This window comes from Caretta caretta, chromosome 25 (genome assembly GCF_965140235.1).
Source record: "Caretta caretta isolate rCarCar2 chromosome 25, rCarCar1.hap1, whole genome shotgun sequence".
Taxonomy (NCBI): domain Eukaryota; kingdom Metazoa; phylum Chordata; order Testudines; family Cheloniidae; genus Caretta; species Caretta caretta.
In genome coordinates this window covers 4,348,550-4,376,015 of record NC_134230.1, presented here as the reverse complement: position 1 = coordinate 4,376,015, position 27,466 = coordinate 4,348,550, and the positions used below count along the sequence as shown (strand labels likewise).

General features: G+C 44.4%; 1 protein-coding gene across 1 annotated transcript in view; it reads left to right on the top strand.

The window, feature by feature from the left end:
• The window catches only part of LONP1 (lon peptidase 1, mitochondrial), a 56,238-nt gene that overhangs the window by 2,442 nt on the left and 26,330 nt on the right, over positions 1-27,466 (top strand). Inside the window, exons 2-8 of the mRNA XM_048830692.2 lie at positions 8,356-8,444; positions 18,597-18,716; positions 19,705-19,939; positions 20,561-20,622; positions 21,410-21,539; positions 22,423-22,506; positions 23,251-23,471. Coding sequence (XP_048686649.2) covers positions 8,356-8,444; positions 18,597-18,716; positions 19,705-19,939; positions 20,561-20,622; positions 21,410-21,539; positions 22,423-22,506; positions 23,251-23,471 — 941 coding nt within the window. The remainder of the gene's footprint in view (positions 1-8,355; positions 8,445-18,596; positions 18,717-19,704; positions 19,940-20,560; positions 20,623-21,409; positions 21,540-22,422; positions 22,507-23,250; positions 23,472-27,466) is intronic.

Here is a 27,466-nt window from a genome sequence, read left to right as displayed (position 1 = left end):
TTTCACGAAAGCTCATACTCAAATAAATTGGTTAGTCTCTAAGGTGCCACAAGTACTCCTTTTCTTTTTGTGAATACAGACTAACACGGCTGTTACTCTGAAACCTCTCAGAGAGAGAGTGTGTCACGTTTTGGGGCATGCTGACCGTGATAGTGGCCTTTCTAGTTATATGCCTGGCCATGTTCACTTTGGAATATGTCCTACTTTTTTCTACAGCTGTGTGGTTTGGCACCCTTATCACACGATTTGCAGGTGTTTAACAACACATCTAAATCTGAAACTGAATATGCTGTTTGAGTCAGGAGGGAGGATGGATGGACGGACTTTATTTTGTGGATATTAAGCATTTGGAATGTGTAAATATTGATTCTTAGCACCTGGTAGTGCTGTATTGACAGTTTTATTGATGCTAATCTTGGAGTAAAAATATCAAGAGTCAGACCAATGTAAGTTTTGATTCTTGTATGGTTATCATAATTATGTTCATAAATACTATATTAAAATGTTTGGGTTTCAAAGTTAAACACTCAAATATTAGGAAATGCCAGAATTTGGGTTTCTTGTGCAACATTCATTCTGCCCCCTTGAAAATCGGTAGGTCTGGAAGGATTTAATTTTTATTAATAAGTGTTGGTAAATGTCAAGTTCACCATACACCCACTCAAATCTATGAGAAAATAATTCCATGGATGATGATAGAAATTTACTAATAGAAAAAGCAATAAAATTGCTGCTTGAGAATTTACTGGTTTGACTTAAGGATATTTACTTTGTATATTCTAACACGTCATGACAGTTTGTGTTTTAATGGTTAAAAAGCTCAGTGTCTACTATCATTAAGTAATTTTCCGATTCCTGGATTGTCTGATTCATTTGTAATTTCCCACATGTGTATATAAACATTTTAAAAAACACTTAATCCATAATTTTGTGTAGCTGTGAATATTGACATAGACACAAATAGAAAAAAAAGACTTAAACATAGGTTTATGAGCTGTAGCTCACGAAAGCTCATGCTCAAATAAATTTATTAGTCTCTAAGGTGCCAGAAGTCCTCCTTTTCTTTTTAAAGAACATTATCATGCCTCAAAATTATTTTAAAAAATCAAATTCTGATAAGCCTGTATATATGCATTAATGGTAGCCTTTAATTACGTGATGCTATACTAGGTTCCATACCTCATTCATTCAGTGCACTGGATGGATGGTGCTCTGGGGATGAGGCGTCTGTTAAGTATTCCTTCTGTCCTCATCTCAACATTCAGTGTGTAGCTTCAAACTATTTACTAACACAAATAGAACCCTACTCCAAAAATGTAATTATTCATTTCTTCGTTGTCTCTTCTAAGGTGCTCATCACTGTAGTAGCTGGGTGCCTTACTAATGTACAGCTGGGGAACCTGAGACAGATGCCTGAGGCCACACAATGTCAGTGATTCCCAACCGTGTGCTTATTCCTCCTGATCACATTGCCTTACTGCCAGACGCACTGAGCAGCCACAGGTCTAAACAACTTCTGTTGCAATTGTGGGTGTTCAATGCTTCTGCAAATCAGGCCTCTGGTATCAGAGGTTGGGCATCCAGAAAATGAAGAACACAGTTAGTGACAACCTGTGAAAGTTTGGCTTAAGTGACTTATATACATCACATAGGAACTCTGTGGCAGAGATAAAATTGAGTTCTCTTGTGTGACATTCACCTGTTTAACTGCTGGACCATCCTTTCTCTTTGTGCAGTCCCTTGCTTTGTTCTGTATAAGCTAGGGCTGTCAGGTGATTAAAAAAAGTAATTGTGCGATTGATCACGCGACTAAACAATAATAGAATACTATTTATTTAAATATTTTTGGATGTTTCCTAAATTTTCAAATATATTGATTTTAATTACAACACAGAATACAAAGTGTACAGTGCTCACTTTATATTTTGATTACAAATAATTGCACTGTAAAAAACCAAAAAAAGTATATTTCAGTTCACCTAATACAAGTTCTCTGTGTAATGAAAGTTGAACTTACAAATGTAGAATTATGTACAAAAAATAACTGCATTCAAAAATAATCTAAAACTTTAGAGCCTACAAGTCCACTCAATCCTACTTCCGCCAATCGCTCAGACAAACAAGTTTGGTTACAATTTGCAGGAGAAAATGCTGCCCACGTCTTCTTTTCAGGTGACATTGTAAGTGAGATCAGGTGTTCACATGGCACTGTTATAAGCCGGCATTGCAAGATATTTTCGTGCCATATGAGCTAAAGATTCATGTGTCCCTTCACGCTTCAGCCACCATTTCAGAGGACATGTGTCCATGCTGATGATGGGTTCTGCTCAATAATGATCCAAAGGAGAGCAGACTGACGTATGTTCATTTTCATCATCTGAGTCAGATGCCACCAGCAGAAGGTTGATTTTCTTTTTTGGTGGTTTGGGTTCTGTAGTTTCCGCATCAGAGTGTTGCTTTTTTAAGACATCTGAAAGCATGCTCCACAGCTCATCCCTTTCAGATTTTGGAAGGCACTTCAGATTCTTAAACATTGGGTTGAATGCTGTATCTCTCCTTAGAAATCTCACATTGGTACCTTCTTTGCATTTTGTCAAATCTGCTGTGAAAGTGTTCTTAAAACGAACATGTGCTGAGTCATCATCTGAGACTGCTATAACATGAAATATGTGGCAGAATGTTGGTAAAACAGAACAGGAGACATGCAGTTCTTCCCAAAGGAGTTCAGTCACAAATTTAATTAATGCATTATTTTTTTAACGAGCATCATCCGCATGGAAGCACGTCTTCTGGAATGGTGGCTGAAGCATGAAGGGGCATACTAAAGTTTAGCATATCTGGCACGTAAATACCTTGTGAAGCCAGCTACAACAGTGCCAAGTGAATGCCTGTTCTCACTTTCACGTGACATTGTAAATAAGAACTAGTCAGCAGTATCTCCTGTAAATATAAACAAACTTGTTTGGCTTAGCAATTGGCTGAACAAGAAGTAGGACTGAGTGGACGTGTAGGCTCTAAAGTTTTACATTAAGTGCAGTTATGTAACAAAAAAATCTACATTTGTAAAGGTTTCAGAGGAACAGCCGTGTTAGTCTGTATTCGCAAAAAGAAAAGGAGTACTTGTGGCACCTTAGAGACTAACCAATTTATTTGAGCATGAGCTTTCGTGAGCCACAGCTCACTTCATCAGATGTGTACCGTGGAAACTGCAGCAGACTTTATATACATACAGAGAATATGAAACAATACCTCCTCCCACCCCACTGTCCTGCTGGTAATAGCTTATCTAAAGTGATCAACAGGTGGGCCATTTCCAGCACAAATCCAGGTTTTCTCACCCTCCACCCCCCCACACAAATTCACTCTCCTGCTGGTGCTATAGCCCATCCAAAGTGACAACTCTTTACATAATCAAGTCGGGCTATTTCCTGCATAGATCCAGGTTTTCTCACTTCCCCCCCCACCCCCATACACACACAAACTCACTCTCCTGCTGGTAATAGCTCATCTAAACTGACCACTCTCCAAGTTTAAATCCAAGTTAAACCAGAATATCTGGGGGGGGGGGCCTGTCCTTGCCTACAGACAGCCCCGCAACCTGAAGCAAATACTCACCAACAACCACATACCACACAACAGAACCACTAACCCAGGAACTTATCCTTGCAACAAAGCCCGTTGCCAATTGTGCCCACATATCTATTCAGGGGACACCATCACAGGGCCTAATAACATCAGCCACACTATCAGAGGCTCGTTCACCTGCACATCCACCAATGTGATATATGCCATCATGTGCCAGCAATGCCCCTCTGCCATGTACATTGGTCAAACTGGACAGTCTCTACGTAAAAGAATAAATGGACACAAATCAGATGTCAAGAATTATGTAAAGAGTTGTCACTTTGGATGGGCTAGCACCAGCAGGAGAGTGAATTTGTGTGGGGGGGTGGAGGGTGAGAAAACCTGGATTTGTGCTGGAAATGGCCCACCTGTTGATCGCTTTAGATAAGCTATTACCAGCAGGACAGTGGGGTGGGAGGAGGTATTGTTTCATATTCTCTGTATGTATATAAAGTCTGCTGCAGTTTCCACGGTACACATCTGATGAAGTGAGCTGTGGCTCACGAAAGCTCATGCTCAAATAAATTGGTTAGTCTCTAAGGTGCCACAAGTACTCCTTTTCTTTTTACATTTGTAAATTACACTTTCATGATAGAGATTGCACTACAATACTTGTATGAAGTGAATTGAAAAATATTTTCTTGTGTACAATGCAAATATTTGTAATAAAAAATATAAAGTGAGCACTGTACACTTTGTATTCTGTGTTGTAATAGAAATCAATATATTTGAAAATGTAGAAAAAATAGAAAAATATTTAATAAATTTCAATTGGTATTTTATTGTTTAACAGTGTGATTGATCAAGATAAATTTTTTTTTAATCGTGTGAGTTAAAGCTGATTAATCAACAGCCCTAGTATAAACCTTTCAGCTTCTAGAGCAAATGAGACTGAGATCCTGCAAACAGCCTCAGTCATTACACAGAGTTGATGTAATTCCCAAGGCATGTTCCATCTTTTCACTGAATGAGGCTGGGGGGTCTTGTGCAAAAAAAAAAAAAAAGGTATAACTAAGGCTACGATTTAGACATGGGTATTTTTAATAAGTCATGGACAGGTCACAGGCAATAAATAAAAAATCATGGTCCATGACTTGTACTATAAATACCAGCTGGAGGGGTGGAGCTGCCGTTCCTGGGAGGGTCCGGGGGGAGCACTGCTGCTCGGGTGGTGGGGGGAAGCCACCGCCCCTGGCAGGGGTGCGCCACCACTGCTCTGGAGGAAAACCCCGGGGGAGAGCCGCTGGTTGGGGGCACTTTGGAGGGGCAGGGCCAGGGCCAGCAGCATCAGGGGCCGCTGAGCTGCCGCTGATCCGGCCACCCCCAGGACTGTTGCCAGGGGCTGCCAAGCTGTGGCGGCTGCTGCTGCAGAAGTCCTAGAAAGTCACAGAATCCGTGAATTCTGCAACCTGTGTGACAGACATGGAGCCCTAATCATAACTGTTAGAAGAAGCCTATTTACGTTGCAAATTCCAGTACTTAAAAGTTAAAAAAATGCCAATATTTAGGTTGCCTGTGCAACATTCTTTCTGCCTGCTTCTGCTCGGCTTCAGTCCATGCAGTCCATTTAAAAGTGTCTGGTCTGGATATGGCCCTGTTAGCCGACGGCCAAGGATGTTTGGTGAGGTGCCAGCTATGCCCGTTTATACCATCCGTGACTTTAACCGCTAGGACGCACTGTCCCTTCGCGGCGGGCAGCCCGGGCTAGACTGACGGATGCCCCAAGGTCCTAACCACCCGTGACTTTAACTGCTAGAGCTCAGAGCTCCTTCGCAGCGGGCAGTCAGTACTGACTGACTGGTGCCCCAATGGCAGCACTAAGAGCCTCTCCACACCCGTGACTTCAACTGCTAGAGCTCAGAGCTCCTTCGCAGCGGGCAGCCAGGATTGACTGACAGGTGCCCCAAGAGTTTGCCCCGTGGAGGCGGCACAACTCAACGCTAGGCTCTTAGTACTCTCACCTAATGGCCAGGCTTTAGAGCCAAAACGGCTGAGGTTCTTTAATTGTGTTGGTTGCTTTACAGTAAACCAGAGAAAACAAGTCAGGCTTATGCACAAATGGTTACCAAAATTTATTAAGCTAGATTCTAATCATGTGGTTACAAAATTGCTAGTGCCTACTTATTTTAATGTAGAGATGTTACACACACAAACAAGTTACAAAACTGAAGCCACAATCCCAAAGAAAGAAAACAAAGTATAGAGCTCTATTTCAAAATATGTGTACACTAAAGATAGGAGATCAGGTGTGGGTGCTTCTTACCCTCCTTGCATCTCTCGATTCCAGCGGTGCCAAGCCAGGATCGGTCACTCAATTCCGCGGAAAGATGAATAAGGGACAAGGCTTAGGGACCCTCTTAGCTGCAGAAGCCTTGGGAGGCTGTCACTTATCTGACCAGCAGATAGATAGTGAAAAGCACTCAAAAATCATGGTGCTGTAGGTCCCCTACTTATACCTCTGTACTCCTTTATTCTCTTTCTCCTTTCTTATGCCAAATTGAGGCTGGTCTGTCTGGGTGATGCCAGCTTTCGCAAGAGTAGTTTACACTTGCAAGGGAGAGAAACAATAAGTTTCGACTACTGAACATTTCTTTTATCAGGGTAAATATTTTCCCACCTAGGATGTTGGTGTGTGTGCATCACGCTATTTAGTAGGGGCTAAGAGCCATGTCTGTCACAGGGCCTCTGCCTGCTGTGAGCTTAATCCTAGTATCTGTTCCCAGAGGCACATTGTAGCAGCACACCTGTGCTTTTCACAGCTTCAAAGGCTGTGCTGGAATATATGTTAAGTGCCCTGTTCCGGCTTCCTCCTGTGTTTCCAGCAATGCTGGTCTGGGGAGGGCTGGCTGTCTGGCTACAGGCCTGTGGGCTGCCTATTGACTACACCTGCTGTAAACTGTAGGTTTGCCATTCTGAACAGATTTGGAGTGGAATAGCTTGGAGAGTGATTGAAGCTGATTCCCTTTCCCTGACTATATTTCACTTCAACAGCTCAATGTCATTTACAGGCAAGGATGGGATTTTGGCCTTGATCTTTTTGAAACTCAAGCTCTCTGAAGGCTGGTTTTTATTTTTCTTGTTGGTTTTGTAATCCTGTAGTCCCACAGACTTCCTACACTGGCATCGATAGCAGGACAGAATACGAAGTGTTGATTAACAGAAATAGCAGTATCAAGGCAAAACAGGGACTGCATTAGATCAACCAAGAGCTCATTGTAGAATTTGCACAACACTTCAATTTCAGGAGCACTATAATGAGAGAGTTGTGATGACTGGTTTTTCAGTAGCACTTGTTCTGCAGCGAATGTTAAAAACTGACTGTTGTATAGAGAAGGCAAACAGAAGTTACACACTTTTGCATGCGCTGTTTTAATTTTTGGAGCGCGCTCATGGCTCTTGTTTTGGTTGTGGAGCCATTAAGGAATGGAATAGGAGAATTTGCTTGGAGCAGTATGCCTTGCACATCTAGGGGGAAGAGGATTGGAAGGAGAGGAAGTTTCTTTGCCTTTTTTAAGATGTAGTAAGACAAAAGCTGTGAAGTGAAATTTTTTTAAAAAAGATTTTGTTCATGTATCATAATAACTTGCCTAGGGAAACTTTAATGTTTACTTATCTTAAATATTTATATTCCTTTTAATAATTTCTCATACTTCCTTAGTATCTTTACCTAGCTTGAATCTGAATTAACACATACACTGAGAAATTCCCTCCCTTGCTGGAGTTCTCAATATTCATCAGTACTCACTGTGCCCAATGTCTGTCTAGGAAGGGCAGATACATTCCAAATAGCCAAGAGAACAAATTTGCCTTAAAGATGTCTGTTCCATTCTCTATAGGTTCTTGTACTGTGCTCATCAGTGTAGTGTTTGAGCACCATTCAGTAATGGATTAAGGAATGTAACTAACATGTCACGTGTTTCTCATCTTCTTCCCAGACGGACAAGTCCGTGCAGGGAGTACATTGATTTTAAAATTTGTATGTGTATATGTTGCTATATATTTGTTAGAGAAGGCAGGTCAAAGAAGTGCACTGGGAGAGGTTTGTGATGCCCAATAGTTCCTGAGGGAGTTTGTTCCACAGCCTTGGACTGGGCCCCAAGAAAGCTTAGTGTGTTACTTTGCACTTACCATTACTGAATTTCATCTGCCATTGTGTTGCCCAGTCATCTAGTTTAGTTAAGTGTTTCTGATGTTCTAACTTCAACAAATTTGTGTCATCTGCAAATTTTGCCGCCTTGCTGCTCATTCCCTTTTCTGAGTTTTAAATAAATGTTAAACAAGCCTGGACCTCGTATGGAGCTATGTAGTACTCACTGTTAATCTTTAGCCATGGGGAAAATTGACCACTTATTCCTACTCTTGATTTCATGTTTTACAGGAAACCAGAACCCATGTTGTAACCATGTTTTAGTTTAGAAGCTCCCAAGGTTCTCCAACATGCTTTTCTTGCTTGTGTAGGGTGTCAGTACAGGCAAGAAAAGCTAGTGTATCACAGTGTTACCCAACAGCCATGCTTCACAGCTGTGTATGTGACTGATGGGTCAGAAAGAACTCGAGTGGCTTGCTGAAGGTCTCAGGATGTCTGTACCAGAGTTGGGAAGGTAGCCCAGATTAGATTTCCTAATTCAGTCCTGGTCTGTAACCACAAGCCCATCCTTCCTGTGTGACAGGAGCTGAAAGCTTCTGCGAAGCCTGCTCTGAATTTTTACTTAAAACTCATTGCTATCCTAGGTGAAAAATAAGAAGCTGGTGGAGCTGCTGAGGAGAAAAGTTCGCCTTGCCCAGCCTTATGCTGGTGTCTTTTTGAAGAAAGATGACAAGTAAGTGATATCTCTTGCTGTATATAAATACTAATGAGGTTGCATGATTGTGCTGGGAGTGCACTAGGAAAGCTGAGTCCATTAATTGTCTCAGTGGTGACTATGGTGGAAGATGTAGCACAGTGGTAACAAAGGGCTGAACCCTGTCTGTTACCCTTTGTTACCACTGTGCTACATCTTCCACCATTGCTACTGCTGGTAGAGAATTATGGGTCTTGGCTTTCTTTCTGTAGAAAAGTCCTTAACTGTTGGTCAACGGTAAGTAAAAGGTTCCATGTACTCATTAGAACTTTGAGTGGAGACCACATACTAGTTGTTTTGTTCACACCATTATGTATCAGACTCTAGGGACAAGGAGTTTAAGGAGTCACTGTTGCCTCAGTTTGTTGCTCCTTCACCTCCTTTTCCAGACTGGATATCTCAGACAAAGACTCTGAATGTCATACGCTGTGTCTGCACTGGTGACTGGACAGGGTTCTATGTGCATGGTTGTGCCAGAACCCCCTCCCTTCCACATCTAAACCAAAGAAACACTGGTTTTGAGGTGTGCATGGAGCAAGAACTGCACTGTATGTAAGGGAGCAGTTTGACTGCTCAGAGCTCAAGTATGAAACTGTAGAAAAACCTGAGTCTCTGGATTAAATTTAGAAGTGTGAGCAACAAGGGTGATGTCGTGGTGGGAGTCTGCTATAGATCACCGGACCAGGGGGATGAAGTGGACGAGGCTTTCTTCCGGCAACCCACAGAAGTTACTAGATCGCAGGCCCTGACCCTCATGGGAGACTTCAGTAACCCTGATATCTGCTGGGAGAGCAATACAGTGGTGCACAGACAATCCAGGAAGTTTTTGAAAAGTGTAGGGGACAGTTTCCTGATGCAAGTGCTGGAGGAACCAACTAGGGGCAGAGCTCTTCTTGACCTGCTGCTCACAAACTGGGAAGAATAAATAGGGAAAGCAAAAGTGGATGGGAACCTGGGAGGCAGTGACCATGAGATGGTCGAGTTCAGGATCCTGACACAGGGAAGAAAGGAGAGCAGCAGAATACGGACCCTGGACTTCAGAAAAGCAGACTTTGACTCCCTCAGGGAACTGATGGGCAGGATCCCCTGGGAGAATAACATGAGGGGGAAAGGAGTCCAGGAGAGCTGGCTGTATTTTAAAGAATCCTTATTGAGGTTACAGGGACAAACCATCCCGATGTGTAGAAAGAATAGTAAATAAGCCAAGCTGGTCGCCTGCCATAACAGTGAAATCCTGGCTGATCTTAAACACAAAAACGAAGTTTACAAGAAGTGGAAGATTGGACAAATGACCAGGGAAGAGTATAAAAATGTTGCTCAGGCATGCAGGAGTGAAATCAGGAAGGCCAAATAACACCTGGAGTTTCAGCTAGCAAGAGATGTGAAGAGTAACAAGAAGGGTTTCTTCAGGTATGTTAGCAACAAGAAGAAAGTCAAGGAAAGTGTGTGCCCCTAACTGAATGAGGGAGGCAACCTAGTGACAGAGGATGTGGAAAAAGTGAAAGTACTCAATGCTTTTTTTGCCTCTATCTTCACGAACAAGGTCAGCTCCCAGACTACTGCACTGGGCAGCACGGCATGGGGAGGAGGTGACCAGCCCTCTATGGAGAAAGAAGTGGTTCAGGACTATTTAGAAAAGCTGGATGAGCACAAGTCCATGGGGCCGGATATGCTGCATCCGAGAGTGCTAAAGGAGTTGACGGATGTGATTGCAGAGTCGTTGGCCATTATCTTTGAAAACTCATGGCGATCGGGGGAAGTCCTGGCTCCATGTCTAGTTGGCAGCCGGTATCTAGCGGAGTGCCCCAAGGGTCGGTCCTGGGGCCGGTTTTGTTCAATATCTTCATTAATGATCTGGAGGATAGTGTGGATTGCACCCTCAGCAAGTTTGCGGATGACTCTAAACTGGGAGGAGAGGTGGATACGCTGGAGGGTAGGGATAGGATATAGAGGGACCTAGACAAATTGGAGGATTGGGCCAAAAGAAATCTGATGAGGTTCAACAAGGACAAGTGCAGAGTCCTGCACTTAGGACGGAAGAATCCCATGCACTGCTACAGACTAGGGACCGAATGGCTCGGCAGCAGTTCTGCAGAAAAGGACCTAGGGGTTACAGTGGACGAGAAGCTGGATATGAGTCAACAGTGTGCCCTTGTTGCCAAGAAGGCCAATGGCATTTTGGGATGTATAAGGAGGGGCATTGCCAGCAGATCGAGGGACGTGATCGTTCCCCTCTATTCGACATTGGAGAGGCCTCATCTGGAGTACTGTGTCCAGTTTTGGGCCCCCCACTACAAGAAGGATGTGGAAAAATTGGAAAGAGTCCAGCGGAGGGCAACAAAAATGATTAGGGGACTGGAACACATGACTTATGAGGCAAGGCTGAGGGAGCTGGGATTGTTTAGCCTGCAGAAGAGAAGAATGAGGGGGGATTTGATAGCTGCTTTCAACTACCTGAAAGGGGATTCCGAAGAGGATGGATCTAGACTGTTCTCAGTGGTCGCTGATGACAGAACAAGGAGTAATGGTCTCAAGTTGCAGTGGGGGAGGTTTTGGTTGGATATTAGGAAAAACTTTTTCACTACAAGGGTGGTGAAACACTAGAATGCGTTACCTAGGGAGGTGGTAGAATCTCCTTCATTAGATATTTTTAAGGTCAGGCTTGACAAAGCCCTGGCTGGGATGATTTAGTTGGGGATTGTTCCTGCTTTGAGCAGGGGGTTGGACTAGATGACCTCCTGAGGTCCCTTCCAACCCTGATATTGTATGATTCTAAGAACACTAGCACGATGAGCATGAACACGCCATGTCATTTTGTAGTGTGAATGGGGGTAAGAGGTGTGTACCGGATCCTAGTTCTCCATTCCCACAATGCACTAACCCTTTCCTGCTTGACCCTTACCCAGATCTATAAAGGTCCTGAACACCCCCCCCCCCCTTTATTAACAGTTCTGTGCGGACCACTACAGAACAGTTTTCCACAGAACTGTTTTCACCACTATAACCGAACATGAAATCTGCTCCAAGAGTTGCCACCTGGTCAGCTGAGCACACCTGCTCATCAATGTGTGATTGGAGTTCACTGTCCACACCTTCTCCCACAGCACCAAGAACATCCGTCTTTACCAGGAAGATTCAGAGAGGTTGGTGCAGGTAGGTATTCACCAGACTAGCTCAATGCTGGGAACGGATAAAACGTGTCAGGCCATGGAACTGAAAGGCAAAAGACTCCAGCAGTCACTCCAGAAGGAGTTCTCCAATATGCCCCTTCTTCAAGGAGTTGGACCCAGTGCTTTCTAGGGCCCCCAGTACAGAGCCTGAGGTGACTCTCAACCCCCTCCTCAACCTCACGGGCCACATCGTCTTACAGCCAGGTCTATACTGGCAACTGGACACAGGTCCATGGGTGTCATCATCTAAACCCAGGGCGAGGAGGCAATGGGGATTGTGGAGGTGGCAGCCTCAGTAGACCCGGAGGAGGAGCAAGTTATCCTGCATCTCTGCCTGAGGAACCAGCTCAGCAAGCCCCTCTGGATGAGCCAGAAGAGGATCCCAAGACTCACCAGGAACCAGAACCCCAGGCTGGTAAGTTTAAATCCCACCCACCCCGCCAATATCCTCTCCCTCTTTCTCCAGGGCTGCATGCAGGACTGGAAGGCTACTCCTCTCCCAACCCCAAAATGGTTCCCGACCAAGACGTTCAACATTTTATTGAATTACCATGAATCACCATAAAGCTTATGGCAGAAGTTATTGAACAGATTATCAGCAAACTATCGTATTGCCCCTGGGTCTGAGAGTTCATCAGCCAACTGGCGGACAGCAAGGATGGGGGTAGAAAGGTCAAGGTGGAGGACAGGGCATTTGTACAAGATTAATGGTTCTTCAAAATTGCAACTGTTTTGTCCTTCAAGATATCAAACTTCCGTTACAGTAACATCCTTCTCTCCACAAACAGGAGCCATATCAGGGTGGGTTAGTGTCAGGGCTGGTTAGTTACGTACAGGAAGGAGAAGGAAGGGGAACAATCGCTTTTCCGAGGAGTGGGACAGCGGTTATCTGTCCTGGTGTCTGGGGTCTCCCTGCTTGGAGCCATGCTTCACAAGCTGGAGGAAAGGTGGGTGGAGGGGAGTTCTGCTCTGGTGACTGCACAGACACAATGCAGCGTCCCTTTGCAGTGGGGAGGCAAGTGGCTTGTGGTCTTGATTGGAAAGGTCATGGAACAAAGTAAAATTGCTGTGTGATTTTTTTTTTTCTCCATTCCTGTCTCGACCCTTTGCTGAACAAAGGGGCCCAGATTTAATGAACCTGCAATTGCAGGGGCCCACTTGGTGGTGGCTCGGCATTCACAGTGGTTTTCTTCTCCCTCTCCACAGTCTCCATCAGCTATCTTAGAATATAGTCTATTTCTGTTCAGATTGCCTTCTAGTCCCATAAGTGCACATCTGCATGTTTCTGGTGCAGCAGAAACTCCAGCTGGTTCTTAAGGTTCAATGGCAGTGCAAATGGGCTTGGTCCACCTTTCCAGCTCACCATCCCTTCCATTCAGCGACATGTAGAGAGGTGAGAAGCAGCTCAAACATCTCTCTGGCAGAGATTGCTAGGTCCCCACTACGGGACTGGAAAGACACCTCCCTTTTTCAGTCTGGTTACTTTCAGACCTGTTTCATCGAAATGATGGCCAGCCTTGAAAGAAGACATAATGGTTAACATTACTCCCTGAAATAAATGCACCCACCGTCCCAATCACAAATTTAAAGACAGTAAATGTTTAAAAACTATTATTTCATGCTACCTACCGCTTTCAGCAGGTGCTTTTTTCTCGGAGGCTGCAAAAGTTGTCTGAGAAAGAAGGGTAATGAAACAATCATTTCTGAAATGCTGAACAGTATCTACATTGTGAGCGTCAACAGCTAAGTTGTGTTATGTGGAGGGGATTTCTTACACCCTTTAAAAGGAAAGAAAATGATAGAATGCTGTTATTCATTGTTCTTTCATTTTGTATTAATGGTCACAACTGTTAGCCAGACCACAGTTTAGGTGGGGATTAGTCAATGCTTGTAGGACCTGGAGAATAGTTGATGAAGGGGTTGGGAGGGGCTTTTACTACTGGCATCTGTGAGGTGTGCTGGGATAAGGGCACTTACAGGCCAACTATCAGTAACCCCATGGAAGTGCCCTTGTCCCAGCACACCTCACAGATGCCAGTAGTAAAAGCCCCTCCCAACCCCTTCATCAACTATTCTCCAGATCCTACAAGCATTGACTAATCCCCACCTAAACTGTGGTCTGGCTAACAGTTGTGACCATTAATACAAAATGAAAGAACAATGAATAACAGCATTCTATCATTTTCTTTCCTTTTAAAGGGTGTAAGAAATCCCCTCCACATAACACAACTTAGCTGTTGACGCTCACAATATAGATACTGTTCAGCATTTCAGAAATGATTGTTTCATTACCCTTCTTTCTCAGACAACTTTAACTGGGCAGACACCCATCACAGAACAGTCACACAGCAGAAGATGTTATAACTGTGGAGGTGCCCTGTCCCAACTACCCATAACAAGTCATTACCTAAATGAACGACTAATGACCATCAGCAGGAGGGGAACTAAACTGCTAATTGAAACACAAGTGAATGGGAATGGTCCCTGTTGTCTTTTTACAGCACCTGTACGGGGTTTGGTGCTTAGTTTGGGTGACTCTGCCTGCTGTTCCAAGATACAGGCATGATTTGCATCCTGGATTTCCCTGGCTTGCTGTGATCCAGCACCAGCATGAACATTCACTGGATCATGCTGACTGTAAAGGGTTTGCACGCCAGTCCTGTCCTGTGCACACTCTGTCCTAAAGTACTCTCCTTTATTCTCGCAAATGTTATGAAGCACACAGCTGGCCACATTGGCATCCAGTCGGTTGTGTAGGCATAGCTAACAAGACTTCAGCCACCCAAAGGTGCACTCCACTATCCTCCTGCAGCTGCTTAGTTTGAAGTTGAATTCAACTGGATTGGTTAGGGTAGGGTTTCATTAGCCAGGGTAGGAGCAGTACTCCGGGTCCCCCAGAATAACTCTGGGCGCAGAGACACCATATAGACCCATGTCATTTCTGGGGAATAAAGTTCTTTACTACCCCTTCAAGTGCAATCTCGGTCTCCTCAACACCTTGGCATCATGAACCTTTCCTGTGTGTCTGACATTAGTGTGCACGAACCTGCCTTGGTGATCTACTAAGCCTTGAAGAATGACTGAATAGTAATCTTTTCAACTGACATTCTCTCTCACTCCTTTTGGTGGGCAGAGTTTGGGGATTTGAGTGCCGTCAATGGCCTCCATGCAAACCCTATTCTCTGGACCCCCGCTATAATTTCTGGCCATGGGTTTGAGAGGGTTGATAGCTACCCAAATCTGCACTACCCCAAGCCTGACAGTGGACTTCCCCACTCTGAAGTGGTTTGTGATTGACTGGTAGCTGTCCAGCATTGACTACTGCTCTCTGGAAGCTGGCACTTGCTTCTGCATCAGTATGGGTTTCTGGAACAGAGTTCTGCCACTGTAGGATTGGGGCCAGCTCTCACAGGGCTCCATGAACATCTGCTTCCTCATTCTGAAGGTCTGCAGCCACTGGTCATGATCCCAAGTTTTCAAGACAATGTGACCCCACCACGCTTTGCTGGTTTTTCTGGTCCAGAGGCAGCAGTCCACCCTTGGACATACGGTCACGACACTGGCAGTTTCTTGCTTCTTTGTCTCACAGGGTGACAGTGCATCAGTCACCTTTCTGGTCACGCATCTTTGGCGTGTGAGAAAGGTCTGAGTACATTCACCTGAGATTCTTGCCAGTTGCGTGCTGCAATGCACATGTTTGTCCTGAAAAAAGGAGCAGGACAGAAATGCATTGTCAGTCACTTGCTCCATGTCTTCTAAGTTGGCCAGGAGAAAAGGGTGAGTGGTCACTGACATCAACAAATGTGTGAAAGTAGCTGACAGGACCAATAACACACTGCAGGGTGGTTCCTAGAGGGTCTCCTTGTGATGCATATAACCCTGGGTTATTACCCCTGAAATTCTAATGCTAAAGGTGTGTAGCAAAAAAGTGGCAGAGTGGATGCAAGTATACATGTGTAATAGCTTGTGTGCCAGGTTCTCCCCGGGCTGTCATCTGGAACTGGGGTACCATTGAGCCCCCTGACCCACCAGCCTGTGACAAGCTGCAATACCCTCCAGCCTGCACTTTCACCAGCATTCGCACAGGTAGGGATACACTCAGCTGCAGTTTCATGCAGGTTCTCTAACCACCAGCATCCTAGGCTGGGACCCCAGAGCAGTACTGTCCTGCCCTGGTCAAATCTGGCCAGTATATGGGTTTAATACCCAGTCCGCCTCTCCCTCAATGTGAAGAGAACAATGCACACTTGTAACCAAGCAGAGATTTTCCTCAAGCACTCCAGTCAAAGCTCACTGGTCTAGATTAAAACAAAAACAAGTTTATTAACTACAGAAGATAGATTTTAAGTGATAGCAAGCAGATCAAAGCAGATTACCTAGCAAATAAACAAAAAATGTAAACTAAGCTTAATATACTAAATAGATTGGATATGAATTAGCAGATTCTCACCCTAACTGATGGTACAGGCAGACTTGTAGATTCTTAAGGCATAAACTAAACTTGCTTTGCAGATTGGAATCCCCAGGTGTTTTGTACACAGGCTAGAAATCCCTTTAGCCTCGGTTCAGCACTTCTCCCAGTTCAGTCTTTGTTCCTCAGGTGTTTCCGAAGTCGTCTTGTGTGGGGAGTGAAGAGGCCTAAATGATGTCTGTCATAACCATACAGCTAAGGGTAACCTAGAATTCCTCCTTACCTGTAAGGGGTTAAGAAGCTCAAATAACGTGGTTGGCACCTGACCAAAGGGACCAATGGGGAAAGAAGATACTTTCAAATCTTGGCCGGGGGGGCTTTGTGGTGTGTTCTCTGGGAAAAGCAGAGAAGCATCAGGTCAAAAAACCTCCTCCTATAAACCATCCTGTACAAGTCTCTGATATTACAGAAAGAGTAAGTAAATAAGGCAAAGGCGCGTTAGATTACCTTTTTGTTTTCAACTTGTGAATTTTCCCTTTGCTAGTGGGGGGTTTATCCCGGTTTTTTGTAACTTTAAATTTTTGGCTAGAGGGGAATCCTCTGTGTTTTGAATCTGATTAGCTTGTAAAGTATTTACCATCCTGATTTTACAGAGGTGATTCTTTTACCTTTTCTTTAAATAAAATCCATCTTTTAAGAACCTGATTGATTTTTCCATTGTCCCAAGACACAGGGGTTTGGGTCTTTGATCATTTTTTAACCAATTGGTTAGGATATTATTCTCAAGCCTCCCCAGGAAAGGGGGTGTAAGGGATTGCTGGGGGAAGAGGAACTCCAAGTGGTCCTCTTCCCTGGTTCTTTGTTAAATCACTTGGTGGTGGCAGCATTACTTAAACCCAAGGTACAAGCGAGAATTTGTGCCTGGGGATTTTTTAACTAAGCTGCTACAAATAAGCTTAGGGGGTCTTTCATGCGGGTCCCCACATCTGTACCCTAAAGTTCAGAGTGGGGAGTGAACCCTGACAATTAGATATGGCAGGAACCCTTTGTTCCAAAACCAGTTCCCAGACCAGTGTGTGGGGAAAAATAGACACCCCAAATAGAGTCCAGAGTCATGTGGTCTGGTCATATGTCCTTGTAGAGTCATAGCAGCCATCACTCACAGGCTGTCTGTAGTGTTCTCGGGAAGGCTCACCAGGTGGGAGATAAGCTTCTCCTAAGGCCCTATTGTTCTTTCTGGTGGCCCACTGTCCTGAATAGGCCCTTCCCCGCCCACTGTGTAGACTGAAAGCATCTTGTCTAGTGAGTGTTATCCAGGTGTAACTACATTTGAAGTACAGATACATAGTCAGTATTTATAACTTCAGATACAAAAATGATACATGCATACAAATAAGACAATCATATTCAGCAAATAACTTGTCCAGTGGCACCTCACGTGACTTATCTTGCATAAAATAATTATGCTACAATCATAGCACCCTAATATCACTATGAAGAATATGGGGAGCAGTGTCACAGCTTTTAAGTGTGTCTCGCACAGCATACGGGAATACATGCGTGAGCATATGAATGGGTAAGTACAGGTTAAGGTCTGAAAGGACTGCCAGATCCTCTAGTCTGACCTCATGTATATCACAGGCCACCAGCACCTGCACATTAAACCTTGCATCTAAAATTAGATGCAAATGTTACATCCCACAGAAGACTAAGCTGTTATGTGCCCCAGTAGAGAGTAGGCAGGACCGAGGTGCCCCAGTGCCCAAGGCCTCTGCAATGGCAGGGTTTAAGTGAGATATATCTAAATAATCCCAGCAAGTGTGGCCTGTGCTCCATGCCTCAGAGGAAAGTGGAAAAACTGCCCATCTGACCTGGGGCATATGGCAATCAGTTAGACCTGAGCATGAACCAGCCAGCCAGCATCTGAGAGAGAATGCTCTGTGCCACCTCAAAGCCCTGGCCCACCCCACCCAGTGTCCCATCTCCAGATGTGGCCATCTCTGATGCTTCAGAAGGACCGCTCCCCCACCCCCCAAAAAACAACAGAATACATGGGGGCCAGGTGCTGAGTTTCAGGGAGAGAGTTGCCAAAAACACCATATCACCTTTGGGCAAATGTTGTTCACAAAGTGACATCCCATATCTAATCTTTCAATACTTGTCCTCAAGGGAAACCTGCTCAACATCTTCAGAAGGTGAGCCTAGGAATTTAAATTCATAATTCTGCTAGAACCAAAAGCCATGGATTTAACAGGGTTTTATGGCTCATTACAGCTATTTGTAACATGCCACACTGCCTGCTACCCTTAATTGCCCACTCAAGTCCTTTATGCATAACAATGTAACGTGAGTTCTTCCAACATGTTACCCTTTTGGCTTGTCTGTTCCAAATTTAACTCAGACACACTGCTTCCTTCCCTACACCTGAAGAGCTCTTTGTAGCTCAAAAGCTTGTAGCTTCCACCAACAGAAGTTGGTCTAAAAAAAATATTACCTCACCTACCTTGTCTGTCTCATGTTTATGTAATGTTTACATTTAAATTTTATCAGCAATGAATCTGACGTGGTGGAAAACCTGAATGAAATCTACCAGACAGGCACTTTTGTCCAGATCCATGAAATGCAGGACCTTGGCGACAAGCTGCGCATGATTGTCATGGGGCACCGAAGGTAACTTCATCTGCTGCAGAGCCCAGGCATGTGTCTGCCATTCTTGGTGGGCAGGCACATCCTTCAGCTCTTGTTATTGCACTTGTAATGAGGAGAAGAGGGTCATGGGGTGCCATGTGAGGTCTCTTTGGGGAGCTTGCTATTATCAGCTAAGTGTTCGCTTAAAATCGAAATCTTGTATTTACAATCTGTGCTGCACTTTGCCCCACTCTATTCCTGATGGAATGGGGGTACATGTCTCCAGAAGATCTCCCACTCCTGGGATTGGAAGTTTCTGATCTAACTGATAGGGTTAGTGTCTGAGGGAGCACAGTCTGGGTGATATCCTCTGGCAAGGGTAATGGACTGCCTAGTCCAGAGGGAATAATCCCACTATTATAACAGATGTTATTTTTGTAGTGCTATAAATTTAGTGAAATAGACAACCAGATTGGAAAAGCCTTTTGATCTTTGAGATCTCAAGTTACTTTTTTACTGATTTTGCTTTGTGGTGGCACCCGCTCCCTTGTGCTGAGCTCTCCAAAGATATATAGCAGAGATGGTCCCTCAGATGAGAAGATTTCAGTCTGTGTGTCCATCCTTATACTTAGACCAGGATGTGATGAGGGAGCCAAGGGTCACAGTTTCAAATCCAGCTGTGCTTTCTTTAAGGGGTTGGTTCTTCAAAACAAAATGTTAAAATCTAATTCCACTTTGATGTAGGGCAGAAATACAGAGGAGCTAACACAGCAGCCAGCTTACCTTTTTCATGCTTCAGTTTATTCTTTCTAGTATTTGCTTTGCAAATCCCATATGGGTTCACAGCTGCCTGATTCTTAGTTATGTTAAATCAATCTTCAGTGTTCCTGATAGAGACTTGAGAGAGAGTGACACCTAAGCATAATATATAATCCAGAGACTGCAAGTAACCCTGCCCCTAGAAGGGTAGTTGCATACACCAATGTTAGACTTGCGGTGCTGGCTACAGCTGTCTTCTCTCGGTCTTCAGAATTCGTATAAACAAGCAACTAGAGATTGAGCCTGAGGAATCTGAGCCTGAGAACAAACAGAAAGCAAGAAGGAAGCTGAAGCGCTCCAAGAGAGAGGCTGAAGAAGAGGAGGGACCAAAGGACCAAACCGTGGAGCTGGTGCTAGAACCTGTGGCTGCCTCGCCAGAAGAAGTGCTCATGGTAGAAGTGGATAACGTTGTCCACGAAGATTTTCAGATCACGGAAGAAGTTAAAGTAAGTGAAGAAATCACACAAGCCTAGTGCTGCAAGTGTGTGTATCCAGATCTGTGCCAGAGCTATTGGGGATATCCTGCATGTGCTGTTTACAGGTTTATTATACTGTCTGTTCATAATCTCACCCCATGGAAGGTGCCTGGTTCTCATAGTCCTAATATATGTATCTGCATGTTAATCCCATTACGATGACCCTTCTCAGTGCAACATCTCTATTGCTCAGAATGTCTGGCCCCTAATTAACATCACTGTAAGGATGGATTATGCTGTGCGTGCATCCCATGTAATAGCTTGTATCCTGATGGGCATTTATTTTAACTAGCTTGGCTGAAGAATGATTATAACTTCTTTCAAGGGTCATGTCTGAAGGGCCAACCTGAGGGTGTGGGAGAGTTCACTCCATGCAAGAGCCCAGTCTCCAAGCCATCCTTCCCCACCTCCCAGAACGATGGGAAATGGAGGAGGGCAAGCTTCCTTAACAACAACCAGAGTTAAATGGACGCAGGGACTCCTGCCCAGCTTACTGGTGTTTCTGGGCCCTGACATGGGAGGAGGGAGCAATGTTGTGCTTGCATTTTCACTCAGAACTTGTGGGTTTCAGACTGTTGTTTTGTTTAATAGGCGCTTACTGCAGAAATTGTCAAAACAATCCGGGACATCATTGCCTTGAACCCTCTCTACAGGTACCTTTACCCTGTGCTGCTTTATCTCTGGCTTTCAGCAGTTCTCAGGCATGTTTGGTACTTTGAAGCCATTTTTTCTAGACTCAGTAAATGTCTGCGTGCTGTAGCCTAACCAAAGGACAGCAGTAACTGGAGAGTTTCCCACGTAAGATTTAGCTTCAGGATGGAAGTAGATTTAATGAACAAGATGATAATAAAGGGCATGATATGAAACTTAAATGTCTAGGAGGGAGGCTCATGAGTGCATGGGCTAAAAACACTAACTTTAACTGGTGACCTGGGTTCAAATGTAGCTTGGTCACCTGACATGGGTCTTAGCCTAAGACATGTTACAACAAAAGCTTGCCACAACTGCCAAGCTAGGCTTAGGATTCCTGAGATGCAGGGGTGCTGCAGAGCTGGGTGGGGGACACTTCCATAGATCCTGCCTGCATTAAGACTGGGCTGAGCCACCAATAATTCCTCGCTTTAGTCACCCCATGAGCGCTGGTTGAGCTGGAAAGCTGAATTGCTGTTTCGTCTCTCCTGTCTTGTTGGTTGTATTGAGGAATTTCTAATACGGTATAATTTCAATTTTCTGAATAGTGTCCCCATGTAGCCCTATGTTGCATCTAAAGCATTAAAATAGCATGCCTGTTTAGCCGAAGGCGAAATTATCCAAAAGTTTCAGCTGCTCCCTAGGCCATGTGGGAAAATGGGAGAGTACTGTATTCTTAGAATATTAAATCAAAGAAACCATTTACTTTTTATTAGACATTTTGATTCTTGTTTCTAATTGACCTTTCAGAGAATCGGTGCTTCAGATGATGCAGGCAGGGCAACGAGTGGTAGATAACCCAATCTATCTGAGTGACATGGGTGCAGCGTTAACGGGGGCCGAGTCGCATGAGCTGCAGGATATCCTGGAAGAAACCAATGTAAGATGAAAAAACTTTTAACTGATGAATCCCCTCATATAGCTGCCTCTTTCAAAGCAGATGCATCATTACTTGTCATGACTTCTCTAGTGTCTACACTGAGGACACATTAGCTTTGCATTTGGTTATGGCTTGATTTCAGTGGACAATTAAATCTGTGTGTGTGTTACACACCCAGAGATGGTCTCCATTGCAAGCTAAATTGGAATGGTGATGCTAAGTGGGCATCTCATGACACTTACTGTATTAGGTAAAAGAAACAAAACCTGTTTAAAATGGATCATAGACTGGAATAATCCCGTGGTCTCACAAAATGGAGCTCCTTTGCCAAGTGTTAAAGCATTAAGGAGTTATTCCTTTTTATCACATTGTATCCTTGCGGGAGGGGTGGAACACTGCAGGAGGGCATTAGCTTTGTATCTTTGAAAATACATCCCTTGTTATCAGCCTGAGTTATGAGAGGTAAAACAAATCTTTATCTTCTTTCCTGCATTTGAATGACCGTAGAATCAGTGAGGGGTGGCTTGCCCACTGGATGGAGAGGAATATATTGCATCTGGTTTGATGGCAAACAGCTGAGTTTTCCCATCAAGTTCCATATTGCTAGATGTTCGCTGTCCAGATTGATTGTGTCATGTTATCTTATGCATTGAAGCCATTGGATGTGCTTCTGAACATGCTTATTTCCAGCCTGTGAATGGAGAAGTTATTTTGCACCAGTCTCACCAGACCTATGGATGCTGGAGAATTGTAGGTTCATGGGAGAACATTGTGACAGCTCATCAGCCTCTGTCGTTAGGCAGTAGCCTTTCTCATCAAGTGCTGACAGGCCTGTGATGAGTCTGAAGACATAATTTGTTGCTGGGTGGTTGTTTTTTTTCAGATTCCCAAACGGCTTTATAAGGCCCTCTCTCTCCTGAAGAAAGAGTATGAGCTGAGCAAACTCCAGCAACGTCTTGGACGGGAGGTGAGGCTCTAAAGGAACAGGGCACGTTCCCTGTCTTACAAGTTCTTATACTGCACTCATCACGGCAATATAGATGAACACTAAGTAATAGCAGTTATGTGGTGGCATCTTATGTCTCGCAACTGAACAGTGTCATCTGTACTTAGTCTTGTGAAGTAAAAACCTCACTAATTTGCATTAATTACTTGGGCATACATTGTAAATTATGAGAAAGTGGACAGAAATCGAAGGAAGTATAGTACTTTATGTATACTTTTGACAGGTATAAGTCACTTTTAATTTACAAAAACTTCATATTGCACATGTAAATATTCTATGACTTTAATTTCAATGAAGAATTGTGACTGACTTTTACAAAACATGCAAGAAGGGTAAGAAAGGGGTGTGATCTAGATATTGGAGCTTTGAAAGGGCCTCAGTTCTAGTTCCAAGAGCTGTGAAATAGATGATGCCTTGTTAAGTTGCTGGAGCCACCTTTACTTGTAAAATGAACGCATGTGACAAAGAAATAATTGAAATGCAATAAATTTGAGACTCCACAATGCTACTCTTAGTCACTTCTTAGAGCCTTAGAGTAGAACTATACTGCAAATGCTTTCCAAGGGGTATTTGAATCTTCTCTTGCTGGGGACCTCCCAATTCATTCAGATCTCTTTGGAAAGTGGTTGGAGGCATATGGTGTTGGGTTGGGGAGTGAGGGGGTTAGTTATAACAGGTTAAAGGTACTGCGCACATTGTGTCTAGGTTGAGGAGAAGATCAAGCAGACTCATCGCAAGTATCTTCTTCAAGAGCAACTGAAGATTATCAAGAAAGAGCTAGGCCTAGAGAAGGAGGACAAAGATGCCATAGAGGAGAAATTCCGAGAGCAGCTCAAGGATCTGGTAGTGCCAAAACATGTCATGGAAGTGATTGATGAAGAGCTGAACAAACTTGGTTTGCTGGACAATCACTCCTCGGAATTCAAGTGAGTGCACACTAATGCTCTTTGCAATGAGGATTAATTAGAGCTGTGTATGAAATGTGTGCAGTGCCACAGGGCACCTAGAGCAGTGGTTCCCTGCATTCTTACAAAGGGATCCTCCAACTGCCTGTTGTCTCTTATTGTGACTCACCGATACAGTGTGTGTGTGCGCGCGCGCACACCCCTCCCCCCACTTCCTTCTCCTCTGCTCCTAGGTGGTGGGGAGGCGACACCTTTCAATGGGAGTCCAGCAGCCCCTTTGGCCCCTGGAAGCTCTTTTTAGACAGCTTTTTAGATTTTAACCTTCAAAAAATGCATTTTGGAGGCATTTGTTGTGATTATTTCCTATACCACCCAGTTGTGCCCCCAGCCCTACACGCAACCCAAGTCACCTGGCAGCATATTGCACCCCCCAACCCCACCTGGCAGCTGCCCCTCCCCTCAATCGCACTCTGCTCCATTTTTAAGTGAGCTTCCCCCTGTTCCCCCCTGGAGTCGTGAAGGGGCCTGACTCCCCTGGCCCCACATGACGTCCCAGCCTCCAAGGGGTAGGTGGGCGGATCAGCAACTGCTTCTGGGGTCTGTGGCTGTCCATGGCCCCTGCCTGCAGAGGGGTGGTGGCACATGGAAAGGATTCCCCACCCCCTTCAGGTGCCCTGCTCACCTGGATTGGCACTCCCTGCCCCAGGTGCATGAAGTAATCTCCCTCCCACCCAGAGCTGTGGTGACTGACAGCACCGCAAGCCAGTCAGGGCTCCCCAGTGAGGGCAGGGATCTGTGAAGCAACCCAGGGTCCACTTGGAGCACTGTACTCAAGTCAGCTCCCCAGATTATTTCTGGGGCACGCATGGGGCAGGAAAACTATAGCAAAGAACAGAATTGTCAGACACGTAGATAAACATAATTTGTTGGGGAAGAGTTAACATGGGTTTTGTAAAGGGAAATCATGTAGCACCAATCTACTAGAATTCTTTGAAGGGGTTGAATGCACACGTGGACAAGGGGTATCCAGTGGATATAGAGTAATTTAGATTTTCAGAAAGCCTTTAACAAGGTCCCTCACCAAAGGTTCTTAAGCAAAGTAAACTGTCATGGGATAACAGAGAAGATCCTCTTATGGATTGGTAACTGGTTAAAGATAGGAAACAAAGGGTAGGAATAAATGATCAGTTTTCAGAATGGAGAGAGGTAAATATTGGTGTCCCACAGGGATTTGTACTGGGACCAGTCCTATTCAATATATTCATAAATGATCTGGAAAAAGGGGTAAACAGTAAGGTGGCAAAATTAGCAGATGATACAAAACTACTCAAGATAGTTAGGTCCCAGGCAGACTGTGAAGAGCTACAAAAGGATCTCACAAAACTGGGTGACTGGGCAACAAAATGATAGATGAAATTCAATGTTGATAAATGCAAAGTAATGCACAAAAGATGGGGTATAAATTAGCAGTTACCACTCAAGGAAAAGATCTTGGAGTCTTTGTGGATAGTTCTCTGAAAACATCCACTCAGTGTGCAGCAGCAGTCAAAAAAGCTAACAGAATGTTGGGAATCATTAAGAAAGGGATGGATAATACGACAGAAAATATATTGCCTCTATATAAATCCATGGTACGCCCACATCGTGAATACTGTGTGCAGATGTGGTCACCACATCTCAAAAAAGATATATTGGAATTGGAAAAGGGTTCGGAAAGGGGCAACAAAATCATTAGGGGTATGGAACAGCTGCCATATGAGGAGAGATTAATAAGACTGGGACTTTTCAGCTTGGAAAAGAGACGACTAAGGGGGAATGTGATAGAGGTCTATAAAATCATGACTGGTGTGGAGAAAGTAAATAAGGAAGTGTTATTTACTCCTTTTCATAACACAAGAACTAGGGGTCACCAAATGAAATTAATAGACAGATTTAAAACAAATAAAAGGAAGTATTTTTTCACACATGCACAGTCAACCTGAGGAACTCCTTACCAGAGGATGTTGTGAAGGCCAACGCTATAACAGGGTTGAAAAAAGAACTCAGTAAGTTCATGGAGGATAGGTCCATCAATGGCTATTAGCCAGGATGGACAGGGACGGTGTCCTTAGTCTCTGTTTGCCGGAAGCTGGGAATGAGCGACGGGATGGATCACTTGATGATTCCCTGTTCTGTTCATTCCCTCTGGGGCACCTGGCATTGGCCACTGTCGGCAGATGGATCTTTGGTCTGACCCAGTATGGCTGTTCTTACGAGTGGCGTGGGGCTGAGATGGGCTTGTGATGGCAGTGCTAGACCCTTCCCACAACCCTTTGGTTGGTTAGGACGCACTGCTTGGGAAACACTGAGCTACAGTATGGGGATTGCTCTCCTTGCTCCATAGTATTGTTCTCTTTGCATTGTATAGGGTCAGTATCCAGCTCTCCCTTATGGACTTACTGTAGTTCCTGTAGATAATTATTCCTTTGATTTCTGTTCTCACTGTGTCAATTTACTTTCAACTGTTTTCTTTGGGAGTTCTAGAAATCATTTCTTACAACCCATTAGGTTGTAATTAGCAAGGGTTATGTAGTCCCATCCCCCACTCCTCAGCACAAGGCTCACACAGGGTTCACACACTCACTCCCCAAGCAGCTCAGCTTTGGCTCTTAAAAGAGGGCTCTAGATTTCATATGAAGCGAGAAACAAGAGGCTAATCTGTCACATGACAGTGGCTCAGCAACATAACTCTTGTTAATTGATTGAAAATGCTTGGGCAGGATGGGAATTGCAAAAGGCTGAATCACTTTTGCAACATAATCAGCCCATTGATGTGGGCTTTCAGGAGTGTAGAGTGGTGCTTCATAGAATCATAGAGTATCAGGGTTGGAAGGGACCTCAGGAGATCATCTAGTCCAACCCCCTGCTCAAAGCAGGACCAATCCCCATTTTTTGCCCCAGATCCCTAAAGGGCCCCCTCAAGGATTGAACTCACAACCCTGGGTTTAGCAGGCCAATGCTCAGGCCAAAGTGGAGGGAGGGATAGCTCAGTGGTTTGAGCATTGGCCTGCAAAACCCTGGGTTGTGAGTTCAATCCTTGAGGGGGCCGTTTTGGGATCCGGGGCAAAAAATGGGGATTGGTCCTGCTTTGAGCAGGAGGTTGGACTAGCTGACCTCCTGAGGTCCCTTCCAACCCTGATATTCTAAGTGCTTCCACACCTTTTACTAAAGGGGACCAATCAACTGCATTTGGTCTTTTTGGAGACCCATCATTGTATATATACAGTGTGTGTGTACATGTGTGCACACACATACCTACACCCTTCCTCTGCTCCCTGGGGTGCCATTTCAGATCTCAGTGAGGGGGCAACTTTCAGCAGGGGTTCAGGGGCCACTTAAGAGAGTCAGGAGCCATCATTTGGAAAATACTGGCGTAGATGAACCTGTGCCCAAGATTTTGAGATTTCACTATGACTCAGGCTCCATCAACGCAAAGCAGCATTTTGTGTAGTTGTCACACAGTGAATTCCATAGCATCTCTTTGCATCTAAAATATACTAAATATTTTTGCTGGCATACACAGAATTCTTTGCTTAGCCATGCTGGAAACCCAGCTCAGATTTCCAGCCCCAGTATCTTGGTATCTGGACTGGGAGCACTGTGCTTGACTTTACAACCTTAATAATGTTCTTTTCACATAGTTCTGTTTGTGTGCAGTTTCCTAGTTTTTAAAAAAAAGTAAACTGAAGAAAAAACAAATTCCACCTTGTGGTATTTTACTGGTGGCAACTGATTATATTGTGGCAACTGATAGTAGTAGTAGGTTGGTGTCCTCTGTGTGGACCAGCTCTAGAGGGGAAAGAGACACACTTTGACCGTTAATTTCACAGATGGTTGCTGACAGCAGAGGAATGACAAGATTCAGAAACCGTGCATTCCATTCCAGGCTCTGGAGTAGTGTGTGCCCTAGTGGGCATAGACTTGGCTGCTGCCAGTTCTCCTCAAAGTGTGAACCCTTCTGTCCAGTCCTATCTCTT